The sequence below is a fragment of the Arachis stenosperma genome, chromosome 5 (assembly GCF_014773155.1).
Source record: "Arachis stenosperma cultivar V10309 chromosome 5, arast.V10309.gnm1.PFL2, whole genome shotgun sequence".
Classification (NCBI taxonomy): Eukaryota; Viridiplantae; Streptophyta; class Magnoliopsida; order Fabales; family Fabaceae; genus Arachis; species Arachis stenosperma.
The window spans coordinates 139,993,858-140,019,306 of NC_080381.1; the positions used below are offsets into that span (position 1 = coordinate 139,993,858).

The 25,449-nt window shown below is 25.7% G+C and overlaps 1 protein-coding gene across 1 annotated transcript; it reads left to right on the forward strand.

Moving 5' to 3' along the window:
- Nucleotides 1-18,001: 18,001 nt before the first annotated feature.
- On the forward strand, nt 18,002-20,246 carry LOC130978993 (extensin-3-like). The gene is made up of 2 exons (XM_057902333.1): nt 18,002-18,884; nt 19,889-20,246. Exon 1 carries the CDS (start codon nt 18,047-18,049, stop codon nt 18,836-18,838), a length of 792 nt encoding a protein of 263 aa, XP_057758316.1. The 5' UTR covers nt 18,002-18,046; the 3' UTR covers nt 18,839-18,884; nt 19,889-20,246.
- Nucleotides 20,247-25,449: the final 5,203 nt, after the last annotated feature.

The window sequence follows — 25,449 nt, forward strand, 5'->3', positions numbered from 1 at the left end:
TTCTGGTATGATGGTATGCATATGCACTTTGGTTAGAGCTGTCTAAATGAGTTACGACTCGCCAGTAGGCTTAGTTTGCTACTACAAATGGGCGTGTTACAAATGACTCATAACTGCCTAGTTAAGCGGATTCGTCCAACGACATGAGTTAGTTTAGTATGAATAAACGTACGATAAAATTTCTTAACTTGCATGGACTGAAACCCACTCTTCTTAAGATGTCCAAATATGGTCTTTGGCAACATTTTCGTCCAATCATATTACTTGCGTGATCTTAGCCATCTTAAATGTCTTTCATTCAGGTAAAGATGCTTTGATGTATAAAGCATGAGTAATGAGTAATTTTTAGGTCAAAGAAAGCATGAATTATTAGATCAAAGAAGGCATGAGTTAAGGGGATAGAAGCAAATGTTATTTATATATTGATATTATGTTAGGGCAAATATTAATGTGCTCCTGAAAAAGTAATGAAAAAGTAAAGAGTGCAGTGCTCTTTAAAGAGTCATTTGTTATTAAAGATAAAAAAAAACAAAAAATAAAAAAAATCTTATTTAAATGTAACAAGTGACGAGCTAAGATTTGTTCAATTAACAAGGATTATAATATTTCTTACTTAATAAAAAGCTTTAAAGATGAGCATTGTGTTAGACTAGACATACATGGTACTAAAATCATATATTAATGAAATTTTTCACTTAGAGCGTATTATTTTTTTTTCTAACAAAATGTCACCACTTTTCAACCTGCCTAAGGAGCTATGTTCAAATACTCAATAAAATTTGAGTAAATATGAGAGTAGTAACATGACCTTCGATTATATTATTTCAACCACAAGTTTAAAAGTTTAAAAGTTCATTCGTATTGGCTTGTACATCTTGTAGAAATGAACTAAAATGGTATACTATAGTCAATTGAATCTTATATCTTTTTATTGGGTACATAAATGAAAACAATTGGAACAAAACTTTTTCTCTATGGATGTTATCTCCATTGATGTTTCTCATTATAAACAATCTAAGCAAAATTCAATTTACTGTAAATTATATAATTGAAACATATCTAGTACACCATTTCAGTTCATTGAATTTCAATTAATTTGTGTTGGTTCATTATTAGAGAAAAGTTTAACCCAAAGCTATGTTTTCACAACATAAAAACTACATTAAAATTTAAAATAGGGATACTTATTCTTGTTTCAACTTACAATATATTATTTAAAAGTAATAAGCTTAGATCCTTACCAAAAAACGAAGGCAAAGACATTTAAAACGTTTTTAAATAAAGGCGGTTAATTTCATCCATTGAAAAAATTGTCATATATTAAATTTTTGACACATGAGTATAGATTAAAAAGATTGTCATTATTAAAAAGTGTAGCTATATTCTTAAAATAGTTACTTTAGGTTTGATATCAATTTTTTAATTTATTTAAAATTTAAATTTTTAACAAAAATTTTATTAGAGAATTGTTTTATCTTTTTATTATTTTTTATAAATTTTATAATATTATTTTTTTGCTTTCATTTCATTAATATTTGATACTTTTTTTATTTTGCAAATTTAATCATCTTTACGAGTTGATTTTTTATTTATAATTTTATAATTCTTTTAACAATTTTTTTTATTTTTGAAAATCTATATTTCAATCTATCAATTCTTATTGCTAATTATTCTATTTTTAGTATAGCAATTCTTATTTTATTTTTGAATTTTTTTAAATAAAACTTATTGTAAAATTGAAATTTTGAAAAAAAAATATTTTACATTGATTTAAGAAATTAAGTATTATTCAAATTAATATTATTTAAAATCATTAATTTTTGTCTATTAGTTTGGATAATTTAATTATTTTTTTCTTAAATCTTTTTTTTACCTGTTAATTCAATTTTATTCATAGTTTACGTTTTTATTATTAACACATAATTTTTAGAGAATATTTTTTAAGTGTAGGCAAGTAAACAACTTTAGAAAAATTATCTTTGCCTTGTTTATATCAGTGGTGGCCAAATAAAAAATGTTACGTCTTGCATTGCACATAGAGGCAGGGCTGAAATTCTTGTGATAGCTACATGATACCGTATTACTGGGAGTAGTACCAAAATAATTATTTTAAGAAAATAAAATAAATTAATGGATGGATTATTTCAACTCCTAGTGATTGAAATTCTATTAGTGCTGGCCAATCTCTATCAACCTTTATTTTGGTGTCATTTTGCAGTAGGTGAGCGACTTTTTTTTTTTAATTTATTTTCGTTATTGAATCATATTTTAATTTCCCATATACAAACAAATAAAAATTTTCAAATAGAATAAAAAGAAAAAAGAAAGAAAAGGATACAAAGAAAACTTTAGTTTTGCAATGGTGCGCTTCATTTATACTTTCCAAACCATAGTTTGGTCTAACAAGAAAGTAACCTTTGAAGTTGTTACACATTAAAATGAGTATGAAACTCAATTTATATATTTCAAACTATGGTTTGGACTCCTCCCTTTATAGAAATTACATATCTAATTAATGTGCTTAGTGTTCTAATTAACCTTAGCCACAACTAAGACAGTGGTTTGTTCTTATTCGTTAAAAAAACTACAAACTATAAGCGTGTGGGGTTCTTTATTGTCCTGTTGTTTTTATCATTTTCTACAAGTTGATGAGGATTCTTTACTTCTATCCTTTTGAATCCAAGATATTAGGACACTGCAAAAATTGAGCTAGCCATTTGTTTTCATGTGTAAGAACAACTGGAATTTGGATAATGGATAACCATAGAATTATTAGCAAATAAAGAAAAAGAAGCAATTGCTCTCTAAATATGGTTATTATTTTGTAGACTAATTAATTAATTAATTATGTTCTTTTTGGTCTAAGGAAAATATATGTTTTCTTAGAATAGAGTTGGGGGATGCACCATATGAAGGAATGGAAAAAATGAATCCATTTATTTTATGAGTTGCTGCCATGTTCAAAAGCATTGTTGTCAAAATGGGAATTAACTTTTATTTGTTAGGGGAATGCTAGGGGGACAATGACTTTGTTGAACAATATGAACAACCACCAATCAAATAAAAACACACTACACCTCCAAATTAACCTTCTAATTTTTAATATTAAAATAACCATCCGTACACTAGTAAAATGAACATCCGATATATCTATTGTTTACATTGTTTAATATTTTCATTGTTCACCTATACTTTTCCTATTTGTTATTAGTTTCTTTTTGCATGGCGCATCTTCAAAATTATGGGCCTAACTTGATTATTTTGCATTTAACTATAATAATCAAGAAAGTTGCGTGCAAGCATAATGGAATTTAGTTAAAATCTAAATTGCTTTATTAGGTCACTAAGATCATAGAGTAGTTATATTTACTATTTGTAGTTATGCAATAATATTCATTTTTTTATTTCATATAGTATTTCCTAAAATCAAATAAATTAAAGACTAATCTATCACGTATCTGAATTTTATTTAAGGGTTTGTCGCTGACTAGTTGATTAATCCAAATTAGCTTACAATATTCTTCTTTTAGCTCCATCTTAGTGAATTTAAGCACAGTTTTGAGCTTACTTTAATTAATACATAATCTATTGTGGTTAGGATATCAGATATCAACTTATATATTTATTATTATCATTACCATAATCTTCATTAAAAAAATTTGAACAGGTAATTGTACGAATTTTTAAATGATATAATGATTAATTTATTTTTTCAACTAACATATATTTGCATGTTGCTGGCACTCACAATAATAGAGAGCTATCGCATATAAATATAATATTGACTAAGGAAAAATTAAAGTAAGTATTTTGCATGGCTAATTGAATAAGGCTCAGTATATTTAATAAATGAATGAAACAGATATTACAACACATACATCTCTAATATACACACACACAAAAGATTATTTAACACTAAAAATCCCCCCAAAATTAACAATATTACTTGGTTAATTATAATTATTAAAGCTAGTCCCGAATAATTTTTTATGAATTGGGTTTGGATTGGAGGAATCATCAACATCATTAAAGTGGACTTTAGGCATACGAGGAAAATTAAATCCTTGGATTCGTAATTTCTATTATGCATGGAGGAAGTGGAAAAATAAGGTCCACCAAAAATACACCAAATTATTTTTAAAATACGATAAAAATGTTTAACATTAAACATGCATTTTTAAAAAATATTTTAAAAATTAAATTTTTATACATTTATTTTGTAAGTATGATTAAAAAAATATAATATTTATATCCTTAAAATTTGATAATTTTCACTAAATATATATTTTTTGTAATTTTTTTATTAATGACCAATAATATTTTTAAAAATAAAAAAATCTAAAAGTCAAATTTTTATCTAATTTTGTGTGAGTATTTTCTAATAGTTATATAAATATTCTTATAAAAATTTGATCAAATGTATATACGGTTTGTCAAATATAAAGTCATTTGTTGCTTATATAAAAAATAATAAATTTTTAGTATTTTTATCATATTTTTAAATAATTTATGAATATTTTTATCAATAACAAAATTTGAGAATATTTTTTAAAAAATAAAAAAATATGTTGGATATTGAATATATATGTATGGTTTCTCAAATATAAAGTCATTTGTCACTTATATGAAAATAATATTTTTTAAATATTTTTATCGCATTTTTAAATAATTTGTAAATTTTTTTATTAATATAAAATTTGAAAATATTTTTATCTGTGCTAAAATAATTCGAATATATATATATATATTTTGGTTTATCGAGAAAAATAATATTGGAACTTTGGAAGATAGAGGGACCTCACAACAATTGAGTAGTGGGTTCCACAAACCCAAAGAATACCTCACCATGGAGCAAAAGTCAGTGTTGAATAGCTCTAGTGTTCACAATTAAACACCCACCTTTTTTGGGGTTATGTTTGGAAACTGTCCCAATTCAGGAACCAACAAAAGAGACCAAATACTAAAGACTTTGATGCTAGCTACTATGAAATTATGAATGTGGTTCTAAACTACTTTGACTCTGGAGAAATATTGCTTTTACACCAAATTTTCATGCAAGTAATATATATAGTTATTTTTTATATTTTTTATATTTTATTTTTTGACATTTTAATTATTCTTTTTATGTTTAAATTAATTTAGCCGTGTACAAATTTTCAATTGTGTAGTTGTATATAAATATTAAAACTAGGGGTGTACGTGGATCAAATCGGATCGGATTGAATATGATCAAAAATTCGATTCGATCTGCATAATTTTTATCGGATTGGATCTGATATGATAACCGCGTTTTTAGTGTCGGAATCGATCTGATCCGATCCGTAAATGTGTGGATCGGATCGGATATCGGATATATCCGCATAATTGAACTTTCTCTTTTTAATCATATTTCTATGTAAAAAATTCAATAAAAATATTTCTTTCACATTTTTAAACTTATTTATTCCTAAAATATTTTTAATCAAACTTTTTCTAAGTAACAAAAATAAAATAATACAATATATAAATAAGTAAATATAATACCAGACATATATATATATATATATATATATATATATATTTAATTATTATTGTGCGGATTTGCGAATCCGCGGATCAGATATACGAATGTAGAGTAGATATTCGCGATCCGATCTGTAAACGGTATGAATCGAATCATATTCACAATTTTTGAATCGGATACAAATATTTAACGCGGATATGCGAATACGATCGGATCCATCAAGACCCTAATTAAAACTTTTAAAATAGCTAACAATGACTTAATTATTATGCGTGGAAAAAAAAAGAAGAAGTATAGAGTAAAGAAAGTTATGACTATATCAATAGATACAATGTGTCGCTATTTAGCTAATATTATATCGGAAGTACGGAAAAAAAAAAACAAAAAAATTAGTTTAAGGGATAAGAATTACTAGTAATCGGAAAATGACTTATATTTAAACTTAGCCCAACATTAAGAATTATTAGTAATTGCTTTTGCTTTTATGAGTTAATTTTTCTTCTTCTTTTAATTGTGTGGATCCGTTTTTTAACCAATCGGATCCACTTATAGTTTTGTAAAAATAAATGTCTCTATCAAAATTTAAAAATGTATTTAATAATACATAAAAATTATGTATAATTATCTTTATTATATTATTAAATTTGATTCTATTATTTTGTTTCTTTCATTTTATTTCATATTATAAATATTTTATCTTATTGTCAAAATTTTCTCAATATATCACACTTTAATATACTTAACATATAACAATGCAATGCTTCTAATATACTCTAGTTAACACATGAAGATCTAGAGCATAAAATTTATTAAACTAAATATTGCTTGTATCATATCTACATATAATAGCTAGTGTATTATATAATACTAAATTTAATGAATTTACAACTTAATTAACAAAATATGAACCTCAATAAGTAGTAGCTCACCACACTTTGTATATTTATGAACAATATTATGAAATATCATGAATTCTGATGGTGTATGCTCTAGAATTTGCATCGACTCCCATGCTATCATTTCTGTGTCGGTAGCTGATGTGAAACAATTTTCTATTACTCTAAAAATCATAAATAAAAGAGTTGCTCAACTTAATATATAACAAACTCAAGTCTTATCAACTTGTACCTCTCCATTTTTTACCTAAAACAGGAGCATATATATACCAAACAAATGTTAATAAATAATAATAATGGTTACAAAGACATCATGCATTTTGGATAGAGAAAGTCTTTTATCCGACCAGTATTTTTATTAAAATTTAGTTAATATTTAATAATTAAAAAAAGAATATATAATTTTATACTATTAAATATAATTTTATATTATTAAATATATTAATAATAATTAATTAATAATTACAAATCACCTAATATTATTGTTTTGGATAATATTTTTTAAATTAACGTGCACATATATATATATACTAAAATTAATTGTTACATGCATTAAATGATTGAGGATTTGAGGTAATATCATAATAAAAGAAATATATTTCTATGAACAACACTAACATTTAATTCTTAAAAAAATTACTATTAATTGTGTGAAAAATAATTTTAATTGCAAAAATATTCGAAAGGTATTAGATATTTGTTTTTTTTAATAAATACATAATAAATACGTTAAAATTTAACTTTTGCATATTTTAGAGTAAAACACTGAATTAAACTAAGGGGTGGATTTATTTACAGAAATTCGTCAAATTAAATTCTGATTCATGAATCAATCAATTCGAATGAATCTGATTCGAACTACATCTAAACGTACATTGATTGATTCATGAACCAAAATTTAGTTTGACAAATTTCTGTAAATAAATCTATCCCTTGACTTATTTTAGTGTTTTATCCTATATTTTACATAAAAATTCATTATTAATATATCTTTCGAAGATTATATGTTAGCTAAATATTTTATATTTAACTATTCTATTGATCTTTGTAATTTTACTAATTTTGTAATTAAATATTTTTATATTTTTTTAAATTAAAATTTTATATTATTTGTAATTTTATAATTAAATTATTTATATAAAAAAATATTAAAATTAATAAAATATTATTTTTAAAAAATATATGATAAAAAATCTAATTAAATTTTTAATTATAAATATTTTAATTTACAAAAAAATATTTATTTAATTTAATATTTTTATATAAAATTTAATTATAAAACTAAAAATAATATAAAAATTTAATTAAAAAATATAAAAATTTAATAAAATTATAAAAATTAATAAAATAATCAACTATATTTTAGTTAAAGATTATATGATTGATGATATAATCGGTCCTAATACATTAACGACATGTTGAAAATGAGCGATGATTTTATGCTAGAGAATTTGACTTGGGCTGATTTCCGTCGTTGGTGATTGGACAATATAAAAAATAACACAAATAATAAGTCACACGCAATATCAAGTTGGTAGATTATATTATCATGATGTCCAGCTAATAATTTATGATAAAATTTCAAAAAACTATGAAACCAGTAAAAGAATAATCTCCAAGACTATATACTCTTTGGCCATGTATATAGAAGTTGAAAAAATATCTTGAATGTTAATTATACTACCGTACATATACTATGACTTTAGGTTTTGAAGAGCACTTAATTATATATGCTAGCTACTTGATTGACGGAAGAAAAATCCTTATTTACTTTATGATATAAATGATTTTTTATTATATTTTTTCATTATATCTGTTTATCATTTATTGTTTTTTTTTTCTTCCCTTATTTTATCAAAATAAATAGATAAGATTTTTCAATTGAAAATAAGTTTTATTAATTTGTTATAATGTTTATTATATATTAAAATATCTTATTTCATCCAATTTTTATTTTTAGATTAATTTAGAATTTAGTTTGAATTTTTTTTAAAAAAAATTATATTACATCTTGACATAACTAGCAAAAAGATTATAGTGATATATATATATATATATATATATATATATATATATATATAACACCACAAATAAATAGTATGATTTATTGTTAGTTAATAAATTACTACATATACAAGACAGAATTTAAATCGTTAACATTTAATTAAATAAACTAGTAAACTAATTACTAAAATTAATGGCGGAGCTTAACTAGGGCAATAGGATCATGGTCCCCAAATTTTTTATAAAAAAATTAGTAGTAATTTTTCAAAAAATAAAGAGTAGTTCAGTTGGCTCAAATATTTTACTATAATTTAGGATATCCAGGTGTAATTCTTATCTCATACTTTTATTGCATAATAATTTTTAGAATGGATCTTTATTGGCTTTACAACACATCTAACAAAAAAAAAAAGTTATCTAACAAAAATCATCATACTTGCTTTGTTTCTCATTATAAAAACATGTTTTGCTTCTCATTCTAAAATTAGGTATTTTTTATTTGTTTAATTTAATATTATGTTATATATTATTGTTTATTTAATTTAATTTTTATATGATAAAAAAATATTAGAATATTCAATAAGTATTGATATTATTGTATTTGTATAAATTGATAAAAAAAATCAATAAATATTATAAATTTTAATATTTATCTTTCTATTTTTTTTACATATTTTACAGAATATATATTTAAATTTTTATACAAAATAATAATGAAAAATTAAAGAATTGATATATCTTTTAAGAGAAAGACTAATATTCAATAAGGAGAATATATAAATTCTATAATATCAACACCTATAAATAGTTCTTCTACTTTAATAAATCATAAAAAAAGTAAGATATTACCTTCAAAATTTCAAAAAGTTACATTAAATAAGTTTAACCTTAAATTTTTATATTAAATTTTTTGCCCCCAAAATTTTGTTCAAGCTCTGCCACAATGATCCAGCTTAGTTATGTTTGTACTTAATCTACTACTTTTATTCTTATGTTATACATAAATTAATCGCCTAATAAATAGGTTACATCTTATATACACCCCTACTTATAGAATAACGTACTCTAATAAGTTGGAAAAAAAATATTCTTGGAATTGAGTATATTATACGAACCTATCCTCATAAATTGACGAACTCCATTCCTTAACGTTTGACGTAAAAGCCAATAATGACCAATATTTCAGTAATGTCTCAAACTATAACTGTGTCCTCTCTTTTGGAATCTCTCTTTAGACAATACAAATTCCAAATTAATATGCTAACTACCCAAATCAATCATACCAAGAAACATTGACATTTTGATTGATTACAACAGTAACAAAATATAAAATAAAAGGAACTGAGATTCTTAAAAATAATTATTGAATTATATATACATAGTTTATGGGTTTTTCACTAAGGTTGGAATGGTGTAATACGTCTATATTATAATAAAATAGTATAATATGTTGTTAGGATGTTAAAATCTACGTTAATCAGAAAATGCGATTAATGATTACTGAAGTTTGAACCAGTTAAAAAAATTATTACTAACCATTTCTATAAAATTGAATATGTGACTAACAATTTACTTTTTAGAAATTCTTCCTTAACGATTTTTTTAAAAAGGAATTTTCTGAAAATCATTATCCACGATTTTTGTTTGAATTTTTGTCATTTTTAAAATTGATACTCACGATTTTTATTTATACTAACTATTTTTTATATTAACGTATTACACAAAAATATGATAATATTATCATATCTTATTTTCTAATATAAAAAAATTGCCCCTTTTCAATATCCAATTGAATTGCACTACTTGCAAGTAGATCCATGGACTCCACAATAATCATTTTTTGGAGTTCGCAAAAAATTAAACTCTTGATCTTTCAGACATAAAATTTTGATACCATGACATGAAACTACTCATCCTAAAAACTTAAGCTAACAAAAAAAGATAACACTAGATAATAATTATATTTCTAACATAGCTTAAGAATAGAACAAATTAGAAACTTAATAACGAGTACTATATATATATATATGTTACTTTCACTACTTATTATAACTATATATAGAGATAGTTACTTTCATTTTCATTGTGATTGTTTATCTTATAAGTTATAACATAAAAACACGCTTTGAAATTATTAGCTGGCTGTGATTCATTTACTTGTTCTACTGTCTTATTAGATGAATTAATATTGGCTCTATTATATGAAAAACTAGAAATAGACAACAATAATAAAAGATAGATTTTTGACACTCTTGAGTTTCATGATTTTATTATGGTAATATAGGAATGATAACAAAATTTCTATACTCAACCATCAAAATATCTCCACAGAAAAAAAAAAGCTTTTACATTCTTATAAAACACGTTTTATTCCTCTTTTTAATCGAGGTGGGACTTCACACTAGGTCTGAAGGTTACTTGTTAGCTTGTAAAAACAAAAAGCAGAGATTTCGTTAAGAAAAGTATTCATCAAAGGCATCAGAAAATTTTGATTTACAGTTTGTGGTGAGATGATCAAATATAAATGATTATATTAGTAAATCAATCTTTTTTTTAATCAATAACCAATAAACAAGTAAGGATTAAAGATTTGAGTTATTAATATAAAAAAAGGAATTTAAAGGAAAAGAAAAAAAGTATTTGCTAATTGTTAGCTACAAAATATTGGTTTTAGTTTTTTTCTTAATATAAAATTAAATTAATATTTTTATGTGGCAGTCAATTATAAACTTGGTTAATTTCTATTGTTTAAGGTCGTTGCACCTCAGTTCCTATAGAAGCAGCTCCAATTCTTGGACAAAATATATGACTTTTTCTTTAGATCGTTGATAAGAAGCTCCACCTAAAATGGAAAAAATGCACATATTTCTAAGAATCCAGCAAGTCTAAAATGGGAAAAAGTAGTTGATAAATCACAAAGATGCCTTAAAATTAAAATTTTTTTGAGGTTTAAGATTATCGACGGTCAAATTATCAGTTGTTGTTAGTAAATATTTGCACTATTTTACATTATTTTGCGTGTAATAGGTGAAAATTTAGATACAGTCGACTTTACGTGAAGTTGATAATTGAGAGCTGTTAGATGAAAATTTAGTCAAATTAGTTAAATCATCTAACAACTCTCAGTTATCAACTTAATTCACGTGAAGTCAACGGTCGACACCTGAGTTTCCACCCGTGTAATAATATTATTAACGTAAATAGTTTACCGACGGTTTTATCATTGGTAAATAATTAATATTTAAAATTTAATTTTATTATATAATTAAATCACTGACAGCTAAATTGTCACTAAGAAAACAAATTATTTTAATTTAAAAAACTATTTTTTTAATTACGTACCGGCTACCTAATCATCGTTAAGGATTAATGGGAAAAAAATTATTTACCTATCAATAATATATCACTAATTAATGTCCTAATCGTCAGTAATAAAATTTTAAATTAATCTATAATAAAAAATATAAATATATATTACTCAGGCCAACAAGCAATATATAGAACCTTCCTGTTTCATATATATCCATCATTAACTGAGATTACCTCAGATAATACAATTTCAAACCATGATTAGAATGCTGCAACTAATCAAATTATGACCAGGAAGATGTCATTATCTCATAACTAATAGTTTAACTTGTGAACTAACATCTATATTATATTTATTTTTGTATAATATATAATTTTACACTTCATTCTCTTTCATTATTATTTCACCAATACTACTATACCTAGAAGTAATAGCTTTGGTATTGCCTCTTACATTCTCTACCAATTCTTCTCCTATATATGTATACACTTCAATTTGGAGGTATTATTAGCTAGGTTAGGCACATTGCCATTCCAAGGAACATTCTGTAGCTTTGACCTACTTTTGGAGGGTAGATCTAGAACAAAATCCATAAGCTTAGCTTGCCAAACCTATTAACTACTTAATTAATTAGTTACCGTGTAGGGACAAAAGATAACTCATTGATTTGTAATAAATATATGAGAGTGTGAAATAAATTTCTATTTACATCTTACTTTCCGATCCCTTTTGATTTTAAATTTTTAATACTTAAACAACTTATAAGTATATGCTTCCCATCTGATCTCTTTTACTTTTTAGGATCCTCCAAGTTATTAATAAGTATACGATGGAAATTCAGTTGTAGTTGACTTCACATAAAATTGATACTTGAGAATCGTTAGATAACTTGATTGATTTGACTAAATTTTCATCTAACAGCTTTTAAGTATCAACTTTACGTAAAGTCGACTGCATCTAAGTTTTTACCTAAGCATATACATATACATCTCTCTCATGTAAAAAGCAAAAATGCATCATAATTATTGCAAAATTAATTTATTAAAGTATTTCAATTTCTTTAGGTGAGATGGTTGTTGGTGGGAAAATATCTAAACAAACACTAATGAATAAAGAAAAATGTTATGTATATATAATGATAGTATATATTCTCATCCTGTGCTCGTTGTACATGTATAGCCTTTATTAGGGTCAAAATTCAAAGGCCATAATTAATGGTTAATGCACAAGATCTCAACGAATTGTTTATTACATTTTTTAAAAATCCATGTACTCATATATACAAGAGACAGATCTAGGAATCTAACTATGAAGGGATCCAAAAGTTAAAATTTTATATAATTAAATATAATGTTATATATTTGATAATAGATATATTATAATTAATTTTTTAATTAAAAAATAATAAATACTTATTAAATAAAAGAATTATTATCTCAATCTTTATAATTTTTTTATAATTTTTTATAATTTTATATCTAACAAAATATAAAATTATTTATTTTTAAATATTTTGTTAATTAATTTATTTTAGTAAGTATTTATATGCCGCGAATTAAATTTTTATGTTTTATGTCATTATAAAATATGATATAAAATAGTATAAATTAATCTCAATAATAATTTTGTTATGTGAATTTAAAATATATTAAAGTGTTTTTATATAATAATAAAAATAAAAAGTAATAAAAAATAATAAAAAAACAACTAAATTATCAACTAAAAAAATAATATTAAAATATTTTTTATATAATTATAAAAGTTAAAATTAATTTAAAAAAATAAATATAAAAAAATTTTAAATTAAATAAAAAATATAAATAATATAAATATATGTAAAAAAATTTAAATTTTAATATATAAAAAATATTAAATTTTTTTTATTATTATTATATTATTAAATTTTATTCTATATAATATATCTATTATAATAATATATAAATTTAAAATTTATTGGGAGCAAGGCCACCACTTGCCCCTTAAATCCGCCCTGCATATATAGTGGATATACATGAGCCTGCTTTCTTCACATACACATTTTCTAATTGATTAAAGTATTAATAATAAACTGCATTGTAACTACTATTTAAAATAAATAAAAAAGAATCAAACCATCCTTATTATATATTACGGACATTATAAATATTTTAATTTTGGATATATATATATATATATATATATATATATATATATATATATATATGTGTGTGTGTGTGTGTGTGTTATTATTAAGTCACCGGCATTATTTGGAAGACAAAGTTACGTATAATATTTTCATACAGCAACCTTTTATTGCTTTAGATAGTGAATATGCTTAAAAATTAAAATAAAAAAGGTTTAAAAAGAGTGATATATATAGGCTAATCTTGTCTTTTTACTTATGCAATGCAAAATTCCATACGTTATGCTAGCCTCCCACCAACTATATATCATTTCGATAATATTAGAAACACAAAAAAAATTAAAATTTATTTTATTTAATATTTATTAATTATCATAATAATTAATAAACATTAAATAAAATAAGTTATTAGGTATATTTTTAATTAATTTTTTTGTTTATTAAATATTTTTGATATTATTTTATTTGAAAGGCAAATAAAAGATATGAATGTTTTATTTTTATTCATTTTCATATTTTTTTTTAAAATACGATAAAATTAACACATACATAAGTTTATTGTTGATGGCAATATAAAATGAGATTTGTCATGCTCTCTTTTATTTGTCCAGGCTTTTTTTATTAACTTTATACTAATTATTTTTAATAAATAAAAATTAAATTTTAAATCTTTTAAATTATAAAAATTTTATTATTATATTATAGTTATTTAAAATAAACAAAAAATAATAAATAAAAATACATAAATAATTATACTTTTAACACAAATAAATTACTATTCAATCTATTCAAGTTCGTTGAAGTTTGTTAATATTGAATGCTCAATCTGAAACCATTGAATGCTACCATGTAAGTCCATGATTATATTCGTATTGTTATTCCACACACTTAAAAGATAAGAGGAGAAAGTAAACATAGGCAACCGTACGTGTTCTCTTTCTTACAGTTTTCAAAATTCTCTAATGAGTTGAAGAAAATACAGAGGGAGAAAACGACAAATCGATTAGATAGATATACCTAATAATAATAATTTTACAAGAGACTTAGCGCGTTCATTTTAATTATTACAAAAATAATTGCTTACGTACGAAGGCCAATATATGATAATAATAATAAAGTAAGAGAAATTCTCCATATACAAGCATTTTTTTTATACAAGTCTTTACAAGTTATTATATTAACGCGCTTGAACGTTACTGCACGTTCTTCTTCCTCTTCCTCTTCTTCTTTTTTTCTTTCGTTTCTTACTTTTTCTTTCTCCTTTTTCAACCGTTACGGCACAATTTCACTACATCGTCTTCTTCTTCTTGCTGCACATTCTTCTTCCTCTTCCTCCTCCTCTTCTTCTTCTTTTCTTTCGTTTTTTGCCTTCTCTTTCTCCTTCTTCATTTACGTGCTTTTCTCTTTGTTTTCTTTTTTCGTTATTCTTGATTTCCATTATTTTTTGATATCAAGCTCTGAAATCATTTTTGAAGAAGAAGAAGCAGCAGAATATGAGGAGGAGAAAGAGAAAGAGTTCTGAATTATGCATAAAGTGTCCTTTGGGTGTATTTTCTATAATCGTTTGGGTGTATTTTCTGTAATCGTTTGGGTGTATTTCTGAAGTTTCATTATTTTCAAAACGATTTCAAAGCTTGATTTCAGAAACCATGAAAATCGAAAAAAAAGAAGTAAGAATACCAGTAATAAACGAGTAAAACAACTAATGAAAAGGCAAAGAGAATAACGAAGAAATATCGTTTGGGTGTATTTTCTATAATCGTTTGGGTGTATTTCTGAAGTTCTATTATTTTCAAAACGATTTCAAAGTTTAATTTCAGAAACCATGAAAATCGAAAAAAAAAGAAGCAAGAATACCAGTAATAAATGCAAGTAAAACAACTAATGAAAAGACAAAGAGAATAACGAAGAAATATCGTTTGGGTGTATTTTCTATAATCGTTTGGGTGTATTTCTGAAGTTTCATTATCTTCAAAACGATTTCAAAGCTTGATTTCAGAAACCATGAAAATCGAAAAAAAAACGAAGCAAGAATACCAGTAATAAATGCAAATAAAACAACTAATGAAAAGGCAAAGAGAATAACGAAGAAATACATGGAGGAGGAGGAAGAAGAAGAAGAAGGAGAAGAAGAGGAAGAGGAAGAGGAAGAGGAAGAGGAAGATGAGTTGTTCATAATCCACGGTGAGTGAAGAAGAAGAAGAAGAAGAAGAAGAAGAAGAAGAGGAAGAGGAAGAGGAAAAGGAAGATGAAGATGAGTTGTTCATAATTCACGGTGAGTGAAGAAGAGGAAGAGGAAGAGGAAGAGGAAGAGGAGTCGTTCATAAGTCACGGTGAGTGTAGCGCTTTGGAAATTAAATAACGCATTAAAAGACTTTAATGTGTAGCAACTTCTAAAACTTGTAAGTGAAAAAGACTTGTATGTGTAGCAAGCCTAATAAAGTAATGGTTCGTTGGTGACTACTTCTTCTTATTATATTATCTTATGAAGAAAATTAGTAACATAATGAAGTGTCAAAATTATTACCAGCTAATTTAGCAGTTACTTTATTAGTAATTGATTGATTTGTGCATGGATTGCTTTGTCCCTTTCAAATCCAAATGCGCGTTCATCCGTAGCCCACTTGGGTAACATGTAAAATATCTTTATATAAAAATATTTAATTATATATATACTAAAATTAAATCAGTTACTAAAATTAATATTAATATAAAATGTATATTAAAATATAAATATTTATTAAAAATAAATTAAATTATATATATATATATATATATATATATATATATAATAGTAACTAATTTTAGTAGTTAATTTTAATATATAAATAATATTTTTTAAAAAATATCAAGCTAAGAGTCTAATAAAATTATGAATATACTAAATTGAGTTATTCTAATAGTAGTTAGTTTATTAGTCATTTAAATAATAAGTATTAGAAATAGTTTGAATTTTGTTTTGTATATACAGTAATTTATTAATTAATAATAAATTTTTTAATAAAGTTTCAATTTATAATAAATTAATTTTTAGTCTATCAGACTAAAAAGTACCGTAAAAAAAATTATGAATAATATTTGGCAAAATGTATACTATATAAATGTGATTATATTTATGTAAAATATAATATGACAAATTGATTTAAGAATTGTATTGTTGTAATGCAGGACAACAACTGGCCAAGGTGTGTGCTCTTCACGTTGCCAACACAAGAGGATAATTAATAGTCAAATTATACATATAATTTAGTAATTTAGTGATTTTCATTGTGACTTAATACTAAATAAATGAAGTTATGATAAGCGACTATGCTACACTCAATTGGATACAACTTTAGTGCCGACTTCATTTCCTTATTATCAGATGTAAATCGTATGCCTAGTTGAATATATATATATATATATATATATATACCAATTTTAGGTAAAAATTTACTAACAGTTGTTTTGTTATAAAATTGATATATATTTAAAATTTGTTAGATAGTTTAATAAGTTTAATTAAATTATTATTTAATAATTTTTAAATTTTAATTTTATAAGGAAATAATTACACGTGATCTATTCACCATATTTTTAATAGTTTTAATTAAGATTATGAGTCTATCTTAATTAGAGTAACCCAAAAGTAATCTCAAAGGTTAAGTTGGAGAAATGTACAAAGAAAAGAAAATATAGAAACATTGAGAGATATAAGCTTTTATATATGAGTTAAGACTTTGTTATTAATTGATGAAAAAAAATATTGATTTATTTAAAAATAAGAGAGATATAGAATTTAAATATGTAAAATATTTGTCCCAAAACATATTTCTCTTTTGTATTTTTTACTCATATCCCTAATAATAATAATAATAATAATAATAATAATAATAATAATAATAATAATAAGCCTTATAACATTTTAAAATAAAATTGTGGATTTCAATTTTCACATGGCATAAAAGTTAGGTCAAGCCAAGTAATTAAGAGAATAGAAATATTCATCCGTTTATACAAGGTCATGCTATTGGAATAACCCCTTATAATGCATGGTAGATGGACAAAGCTAGTTTCATATGACTTTTAGAAAGAAAAAAAAATATATATAATGTATAGTACATGAAATCATTATCATATACACACCAACCACAAATATGAAAGAAACTATATAAAGGGGGTGGGAATGCCTTTGCTAAAGCATACACAAACCCTTAATTAAGATTAAAAACATGATGGGGTCCCTAATGGCCTCTACACTCACTCTTGTATTAGCAATTATAGCTCTTAGCTTCCCATCTCAAATTTCAGCCAATAACTACGGCTACTCATCTCCACCACCACCACCTAAAGAGCCTTACTACTACCACTCTCCGCCGCCACCGGTGCACTCCCCACCTCCACCATACTACTACCACTCTCCGCCTCCTCCAGTTCACTCACCCCCTCCACCATACCATTATTCTTCTCCACCACCACCACCTAAAAAGCCTTACTATTACCACTCTCCTCCTCCTCCAGTTCACTCGCCTCCACCACCATATTACTATCACTCTCCTCCTCCTCCAGTTCACTCGCCGCCTCCACCATATTACTATCACTCTCCGCCTCCTCCAGTTCACTCACCACCTCCACCCTACAAATACCCTTCTCCTCCACCACCCTACAAATACTCATCTCCACCACCACCACCCTACCATTATTCTTCTCCGCCGCCACCACCAAAGAAACCCTACAAATACCCATCTCCTCCCCCACCAGTTTACAAGTACAAGTCTCCTCCTCCACCACCCTACCACTATTCTTCTCCTCCACCACCACCAAAGAAGCCCTACAAGTACTCATCTCCTCCTCCACCACCCTACCATTATTCTTCTCCTCCTCCTCCACCAAAGAAGCCCTACAAGTACTCATCTCCACCACCACCAGTTTACAAATATAAGTCTCCTCCTCCACCAGTTTATTCACCACCTCCACCACATTATGTCTATGCTTCACCTCCTCCACCATACCACCACTACTAGATGGTGGTATATTTAGCATAGAAGTTTACAACTATTATCCTACGTGGTAAGTTTCCACCTTTTTCCTGCAACCAAATATTATAGAAGATAGTAATAATAATAAAATAAAGTGCATATTATGGATTATATATATATATATATATATATAATTTTAAATTAAAAATATTTTATAATATAGTATGAAAACTTATATTAGAAAAATAATTATTTATATCACTTTTTTCTATGGTGTAATTTTTTTTAGAAAAGTGGTATCATGGAATATATTATAATTTTATATCTGAAAGATAAAAAGCTAAGTTTGATTTTTAATAAAACAAAAAAATATAATAGGAAAAGATAAATATAAAAAAATAATATATATAAATAGAAATAAAATAAATTCAAAAAATACTCTTATTTAAAGAAATATATTAAAAATATAATTATTTAATTATTTTTTTATCAGTTTAAATTTTTGTATAAAAATAATATATATCATGACATCTTAAATAATTAAAAATTTAAATTTTAATATACTTTTATACATATTAAATATATAATTATTTATATTTTTATTATTTAACATTTTAAACTTTAAAAAAAGTTTTGTATTTTTAATATGCCAAGCATTGACCCTACTCATTTTTCTTTACACAGCAACGTGCGAGCTATTAATCAGATAATACTTTTCTTCCCTTTAAATCTCACCCAGAAAATTTAAATCGCGTGCATTAATACTCTTAAATGGAATCAAGATATTTTTCTCGTTTTTATTGGGAGTAATTTGGTTTGAAAAGTCACAAATGCAAAGTCACATTTATTATTAAAAAGTCATATTACCAATATTATTAGGAGTCGTTTGTATAAAAATCGGTAATATTAAAGAAATAATAAAAATTAACTAATAATTAGACAACAACAAATTTGTACAATAAAAATATTTAAAATTTAAAATTTAAAATTATAAATCTTAAATTTTTATTGATTAATTATTAATAATTTTTTTATTGTTTCCTGAACAGGGACAGATTGATTAATAATATGTGTTGATATGTTTGTATTTTGTAGGGTTTCAAGAATATTTCAAATAAATAAAGTGATGGATATAGCAGAATGAATGAAGCACTTCAACATTATTATACGAGAAATCCATGGGAAACAAAGTTTCCGCATTTTGTTTTGTTTACATAAGAAAAAGAAGTGTCAAAATGTTTTCTTTGTAATATGATTGGTTCCATTCCAATAATTTCCTTTTGTATGTTTCCCTTTATATATTAAAATTCTTAATTATTATTGTGTGTTTGCGGAGTTGTAAGGCACTGCTTTGGCAAGTGTCATTGACAATTACATGCATTTCTTGTGGTTATAATGGTTTCCAAGCCAATTTTATAATTTAAATAAATAAAATTTCTTCATTATTTGCATACTTTTTATTTGCTTTAGAATTAGTCCGAATCTCTAGTGTACACTCCACATCACTTAAATATTCTCATTTAAAGCTAAAAAAATTTAAATTTATATCCAAGGTTCACATGCAAGGTTTATTACAAGTTAATACATATATAATTAAAATAAAAGTAAAATGAGAAATAATTTTTTAAAATTTATATTTTGGAAAAATTATTCTATAAAAAACATTGTATTTAATTATTGTCTCAATATAAATGAGATAAAGGTAAAAATACACAAGAGTATATAAACATAAGAAAATATTAATTTTATGTTGTGTTTGGTAAGTTAGATAAAACTAAAAAATTATAAAAAAAAAATTAGTTTTTCAAAGTTAAAAATTTGTGTCTCCATATTTTAAAGACATAAAATACATATTTTTAATAAGTGTATATTTTAATGAGTATTTGTATATGATTATATCCTTCATAATTTTTGTCTTAGTAAATAAACAATATATATGTATTCCCCGTGTACTCTCCTATCTATGTTTTGATAAACCAAGGTTCAAAAAACTGGATCGATCATCAAACCGTTCTAGTCACTGATTCACTGATTTATTAGTCTAACCGGTCCAACCGGTAGTTCAACCGAATAAACCGTTTTAAAATAAAATAATAAATAAATTATAAGGTGCTTTATACAGGTAAGCTTATTAGAAATATGCAAAACTCTAAAAACATGAGAAAGTACCAGTTGAAAGCTTTCAATTACAATTGTTACCAAATATATATGTCCTTTATGTAAGGTTAAATTTGAATGGAAAAGCATCTTATGTGCAATACATCATAGAGGTCACATTCAATAATTTTATTGACTTGAAGCTCATTAAAAAAACAAATAAAAATTAAAACTCCTTGATTCTTTGGCAACCAAATGATTGAAAAGATAAGTGAACATAGACTAAATGTGCAGGGGAGTTGAGCAGACGGACGACGACAACTATTGGTAGAGGCTAGGGTTTGCTTTCTTTGGTGGAGGCTAGGGTTTGATGAAGGAAGGAGTTGGAGAAGGGGGAATGGGGGATGACGTGCAATTTTTTCCCTTTCAAGAAAGAAAACGATGTCGATTTCTGTGAACCGGCTAGATTCCAATCCGATCCGACTTGTCAGTAACCGGCCGATTCAACGGTTCTTGAACGGTTTTTAATTTTACGGTTTTGTATATTAAATCAGCATTTTTTGATAGTTTTCGGTTGAATTGGTTCGACCGTTCGATTCGGTCCGATTTTCAGAACATTACTATAAACATATTTAGAACCAACTGCAGCTACAACAGCACAATCACCAATAAAACAATAGAACTAGCAAATCAGCTGCAGTAGCATCATCATTAACATAACCACCACACGAAGCAGCATCATCATCAATAGAACTACTACCTGAAGCAGCATCATACCAGCCGAACCAACATCATCATTAACAGAACCAATTGTCCATCTCCCTAAAGAAGCAGATAAGAGATTTGAACGGAGCTTAAGAGACGGAGGTTTCGACGCCTCGGTCAATGGCTACTTCCGCTGGTTCTACGAAGCATTTATCCATAATGCCCAGTTCTAGGATTTTGAGAAACTCTCTCGGTGACGAAGATATTTGGAAACGCCTTAAGGAATCTGGATTTGACAAGGAATCAGAAAGACAAAGCTGCCTTATTGCTTCCATCGCCAAGCTCGAAGCTATACTAAAAGTATTTGCAATGTAGCTAATTCTTTAACTAGTTGTAGCTCCTCCCATCAGCCCATCCGATAAGTTGCAGAAATTTCTTCAAACTTATTTCTCTGAGTGCAGCTGCATTTCACTTGTCACAGTATTCTTAGTTTGTATCCGTCTGTATGCTATAAAAATTCATATTATATATATGTACTCTCATGTACTCCCTTATCATAATAAATATAGACAAATTAATTTAAATTAAAATTTTTTATTCTAATCATAGAGACTAATTTAAAAATAATGTATCTATATTTGTTATCTTAAATAATTTTATTGGTATTTTTTTTAAAACTAATATGTCACTAATATGTCCGAACAATAAATTTTTAAAAATGTATTTATCATTTTACTTTTGAAACAAAAATATTTTATGTATAATATAAATCAATCATTAAATTAACTATTTTATATATTCTACCAACTATTAATCAATCACTAGAATAATTATACATACTATAATAGAATAACTAACCTATAATAAATGAATAATAAAATTTATTAATAGTTATATATTTTTTTTATAAAATAGTGGTTGATTAATTATTATTTTTTGTAAATATTTATGCACTATTCTTTCTTTGTTCACTAACTAATATCTTTAGACACTTGTTATAGGGAATATTGTTAAGGTATGAATAAACAAAACAAGGTCCCTACAGTTCAATATTTTTTTATATAATTGCTGCCACTTGATCCATCATATGGTTAGGTGAGATTAGGATTACAAGACTTTGATAGGTTACAAACTTACAATACAATATTTCCTTGTCAACGGTTCTATTCTTTGACCAATGAAAAGACACAGTAGTAAAAAATAGTAAATTCATTTGGTACATTATGGATGCTATTAAATTGTGTTCAGTCGTAATTAGTTAATCTAAAAATTATTTTTCGTATATAATTTTTTATTATTTAAAAATTTATTTCAAGCACTAGTAAATTACTATTCAGTAACTTTAATCATTCTTATAATTATTAATAGTTCCAATTACGACTATTCAAATGACAATATTTCAGAAGAAACTGAGTAGCTAATAATAAAAAAGATAACTTGTGCACCAAGGGACATTCATGCTTAGCAACTTTTGCTTCACAATAATTAACTTCCTCTTTTATTGTAAATTATTTTCAACACATATATGACATATGTAAGTACACACGTACACGAAGTAACAAGAATAAGTATACTTACAAGCTAATTAAGTCACCTACAAGTAATTTAGATTTACTAATTTGTGAACTTCAACTCCTTTCTAGAACAAATAGTTTGATAAGTGTTTCAAACAAAAAATAGAAAAGCACAAAAATATTTTGCTTACTTTTATGTTTGTTTTATTATTATTTTTAAATAAGTTTGTATCTCAAAATAAGAATTTAATTTTGATGCATTCTCAGTGTAAAGTAATTTTTTACACGTGCATCAAATTAGGTAACATCATATTTTTAAAAATAATTACTTTTAAATTATCATCCAAAAAAATAGATGTAATTGCAGAACAGTGCATCCAAATTAAATTCCTCAAAATAATTCTCTTCTATTTATATTCTGTTAGCGAATGAAGCCTTAACATCAAAATAATTTTATTTAAGAGGAATGCTAGGAGGTCAGCAATTTTGGTGTTTTGTAACCATCAATTGGTCATTAATAGTGTTTTTAATTGTGTAAGATTATATCTAATGGTAAGAGATCATTTACTTTTGTTTTGATAGTTAAGTGCTGGCTAAAAAATACAAAAGTTGCTGTTCCTTAGACTTTTTCTTTATTTAAGCTCAACCTCTTACGTTGTTCAAATGAAACCCTAGCAAGTAGCAACTACGTATCCTATGAAGAAGTGATTCGACATGGAAGAAGTTGAAGTATGTTTCTGTAATTTAATTATTGTTTCGTTGCTTGACGACAAGGGAGGACATTTGTCGGCTAATTTATAATTAGAAGATACATATATAATATTTAATTCAGGTGGTTGGGATCAACCAAAAAGATTAGACAAACTTAGAGTTAAAAAATATAAAATCTACATATGAATTAGTGTGAACTCAGATCTACAATTAGGTTCTCAACTAATCTTATACAGCTATAGATAATAAGACAACTTCAGAAATTCAGGGTATAATTTGCAACATTATTATTTATAAACAATTTGGTTCTATAACAATGCAAATTCATCTCTTCTCTTTTGTTATAGTTTAATTTAGGCTAATTTTTTTTGGTGTGGAAAAAATATTGGTGTTTTTGTTGAAAATGGGAGTATTTGGTGTAATTACAGATGGGTGGATTTTTTGAGTGGGAAGCCAACACGTGGGGGGCCTGTTGCAACACGTGGGGGGCGTGGTGGACACGTGGCAGCATTCTGGCCAACACGTGGGGGGCGTGTTGGACACGTGGCAGCTTCTTAGCCAACACGTGAGGGGCGTGTTGCAACACGTGGGGGGCGTGTTGAATGATTTCCATACTACCGTAATACACTTCAAATATCAATATTCAACCAAAATACCACCTCTCTTTCCATATTAAAAATAATTTATGTTTAATTTAACGTTTATTTCTTTTTTTTTTTTTCAGTTTTGGAAGAGAAATTTTTTTGTTATTTTTTTTTTCGTAGACAAGGAAAACTGGAAAAAAGGTATTATTGATTTATTCTATTGAAAATTGCGGTTTCATTGGATTCTCCTGTTTAGAGATACTACTAATCATTATTCACTTTAATAATTTGTTTCTCTTAATTTTATATACCTCAATGATGGATTTTAAATGAGAAAAATAGCGTGGCCAAAATTTGGAGCAATATTTTACTTCGTTAATTGAAGTAGATTTTTTTTAGGAAAAGTCAAAGTCTAGGGGTCAGCAGTTTTATTGAATTTTGGTCAACATATAACCAGCAGAAGAAGGTGAGCCATTGGATAAAATCTCACACCAATTTCACACCATCAAATCATCATTGATGGCTAGTTGATGGCTAACAATCACAAAAATTGCTGACCCCTAACATTGCTCTTTTTTTTAAATATGGCAACGTACTTTATTTTAAATATATTTTGTTGACCATATATACATACTAATTGTGCTGCGCAGCTGTTTGGTGATAATGATTAATAGTTCAATGAATCAAGTCAGATAATAATAATACAAAGGAAAAGAAAATCACATATGAAGGTACTTGATGCCTTGATGTAGGGGTACACATGGGACGGGTGAAGTCGGGTTTGATGAGATCTAGATTTGATTCGAAATATACACCGGGTCTATTTATTAGACCCGAACCTAACTTTAGATCCGATGAAATCAATACATTTTCGGGTCACAATTATACCGGGTGAAAACCAGATAAAAACCGGGCCGTTAACATTACATTACGTTGATACCTTCTTGTAAGTTAGCATGTAAAAATATCCAAATTTCCAATACTCCAACCATTATTTAACATGGTAAAATTCATTTAGAAAAATATAACAAGAACCAACCCTTCT

Coding starts and splice junctions, on each gene's coding strand:
- LOC130978993 (XM_057902333.1), top strand. CDS start 18,047: ATGATGGGGTCCCTAATGGCCTCTACACTCACTCTTGTATTAGCAATT.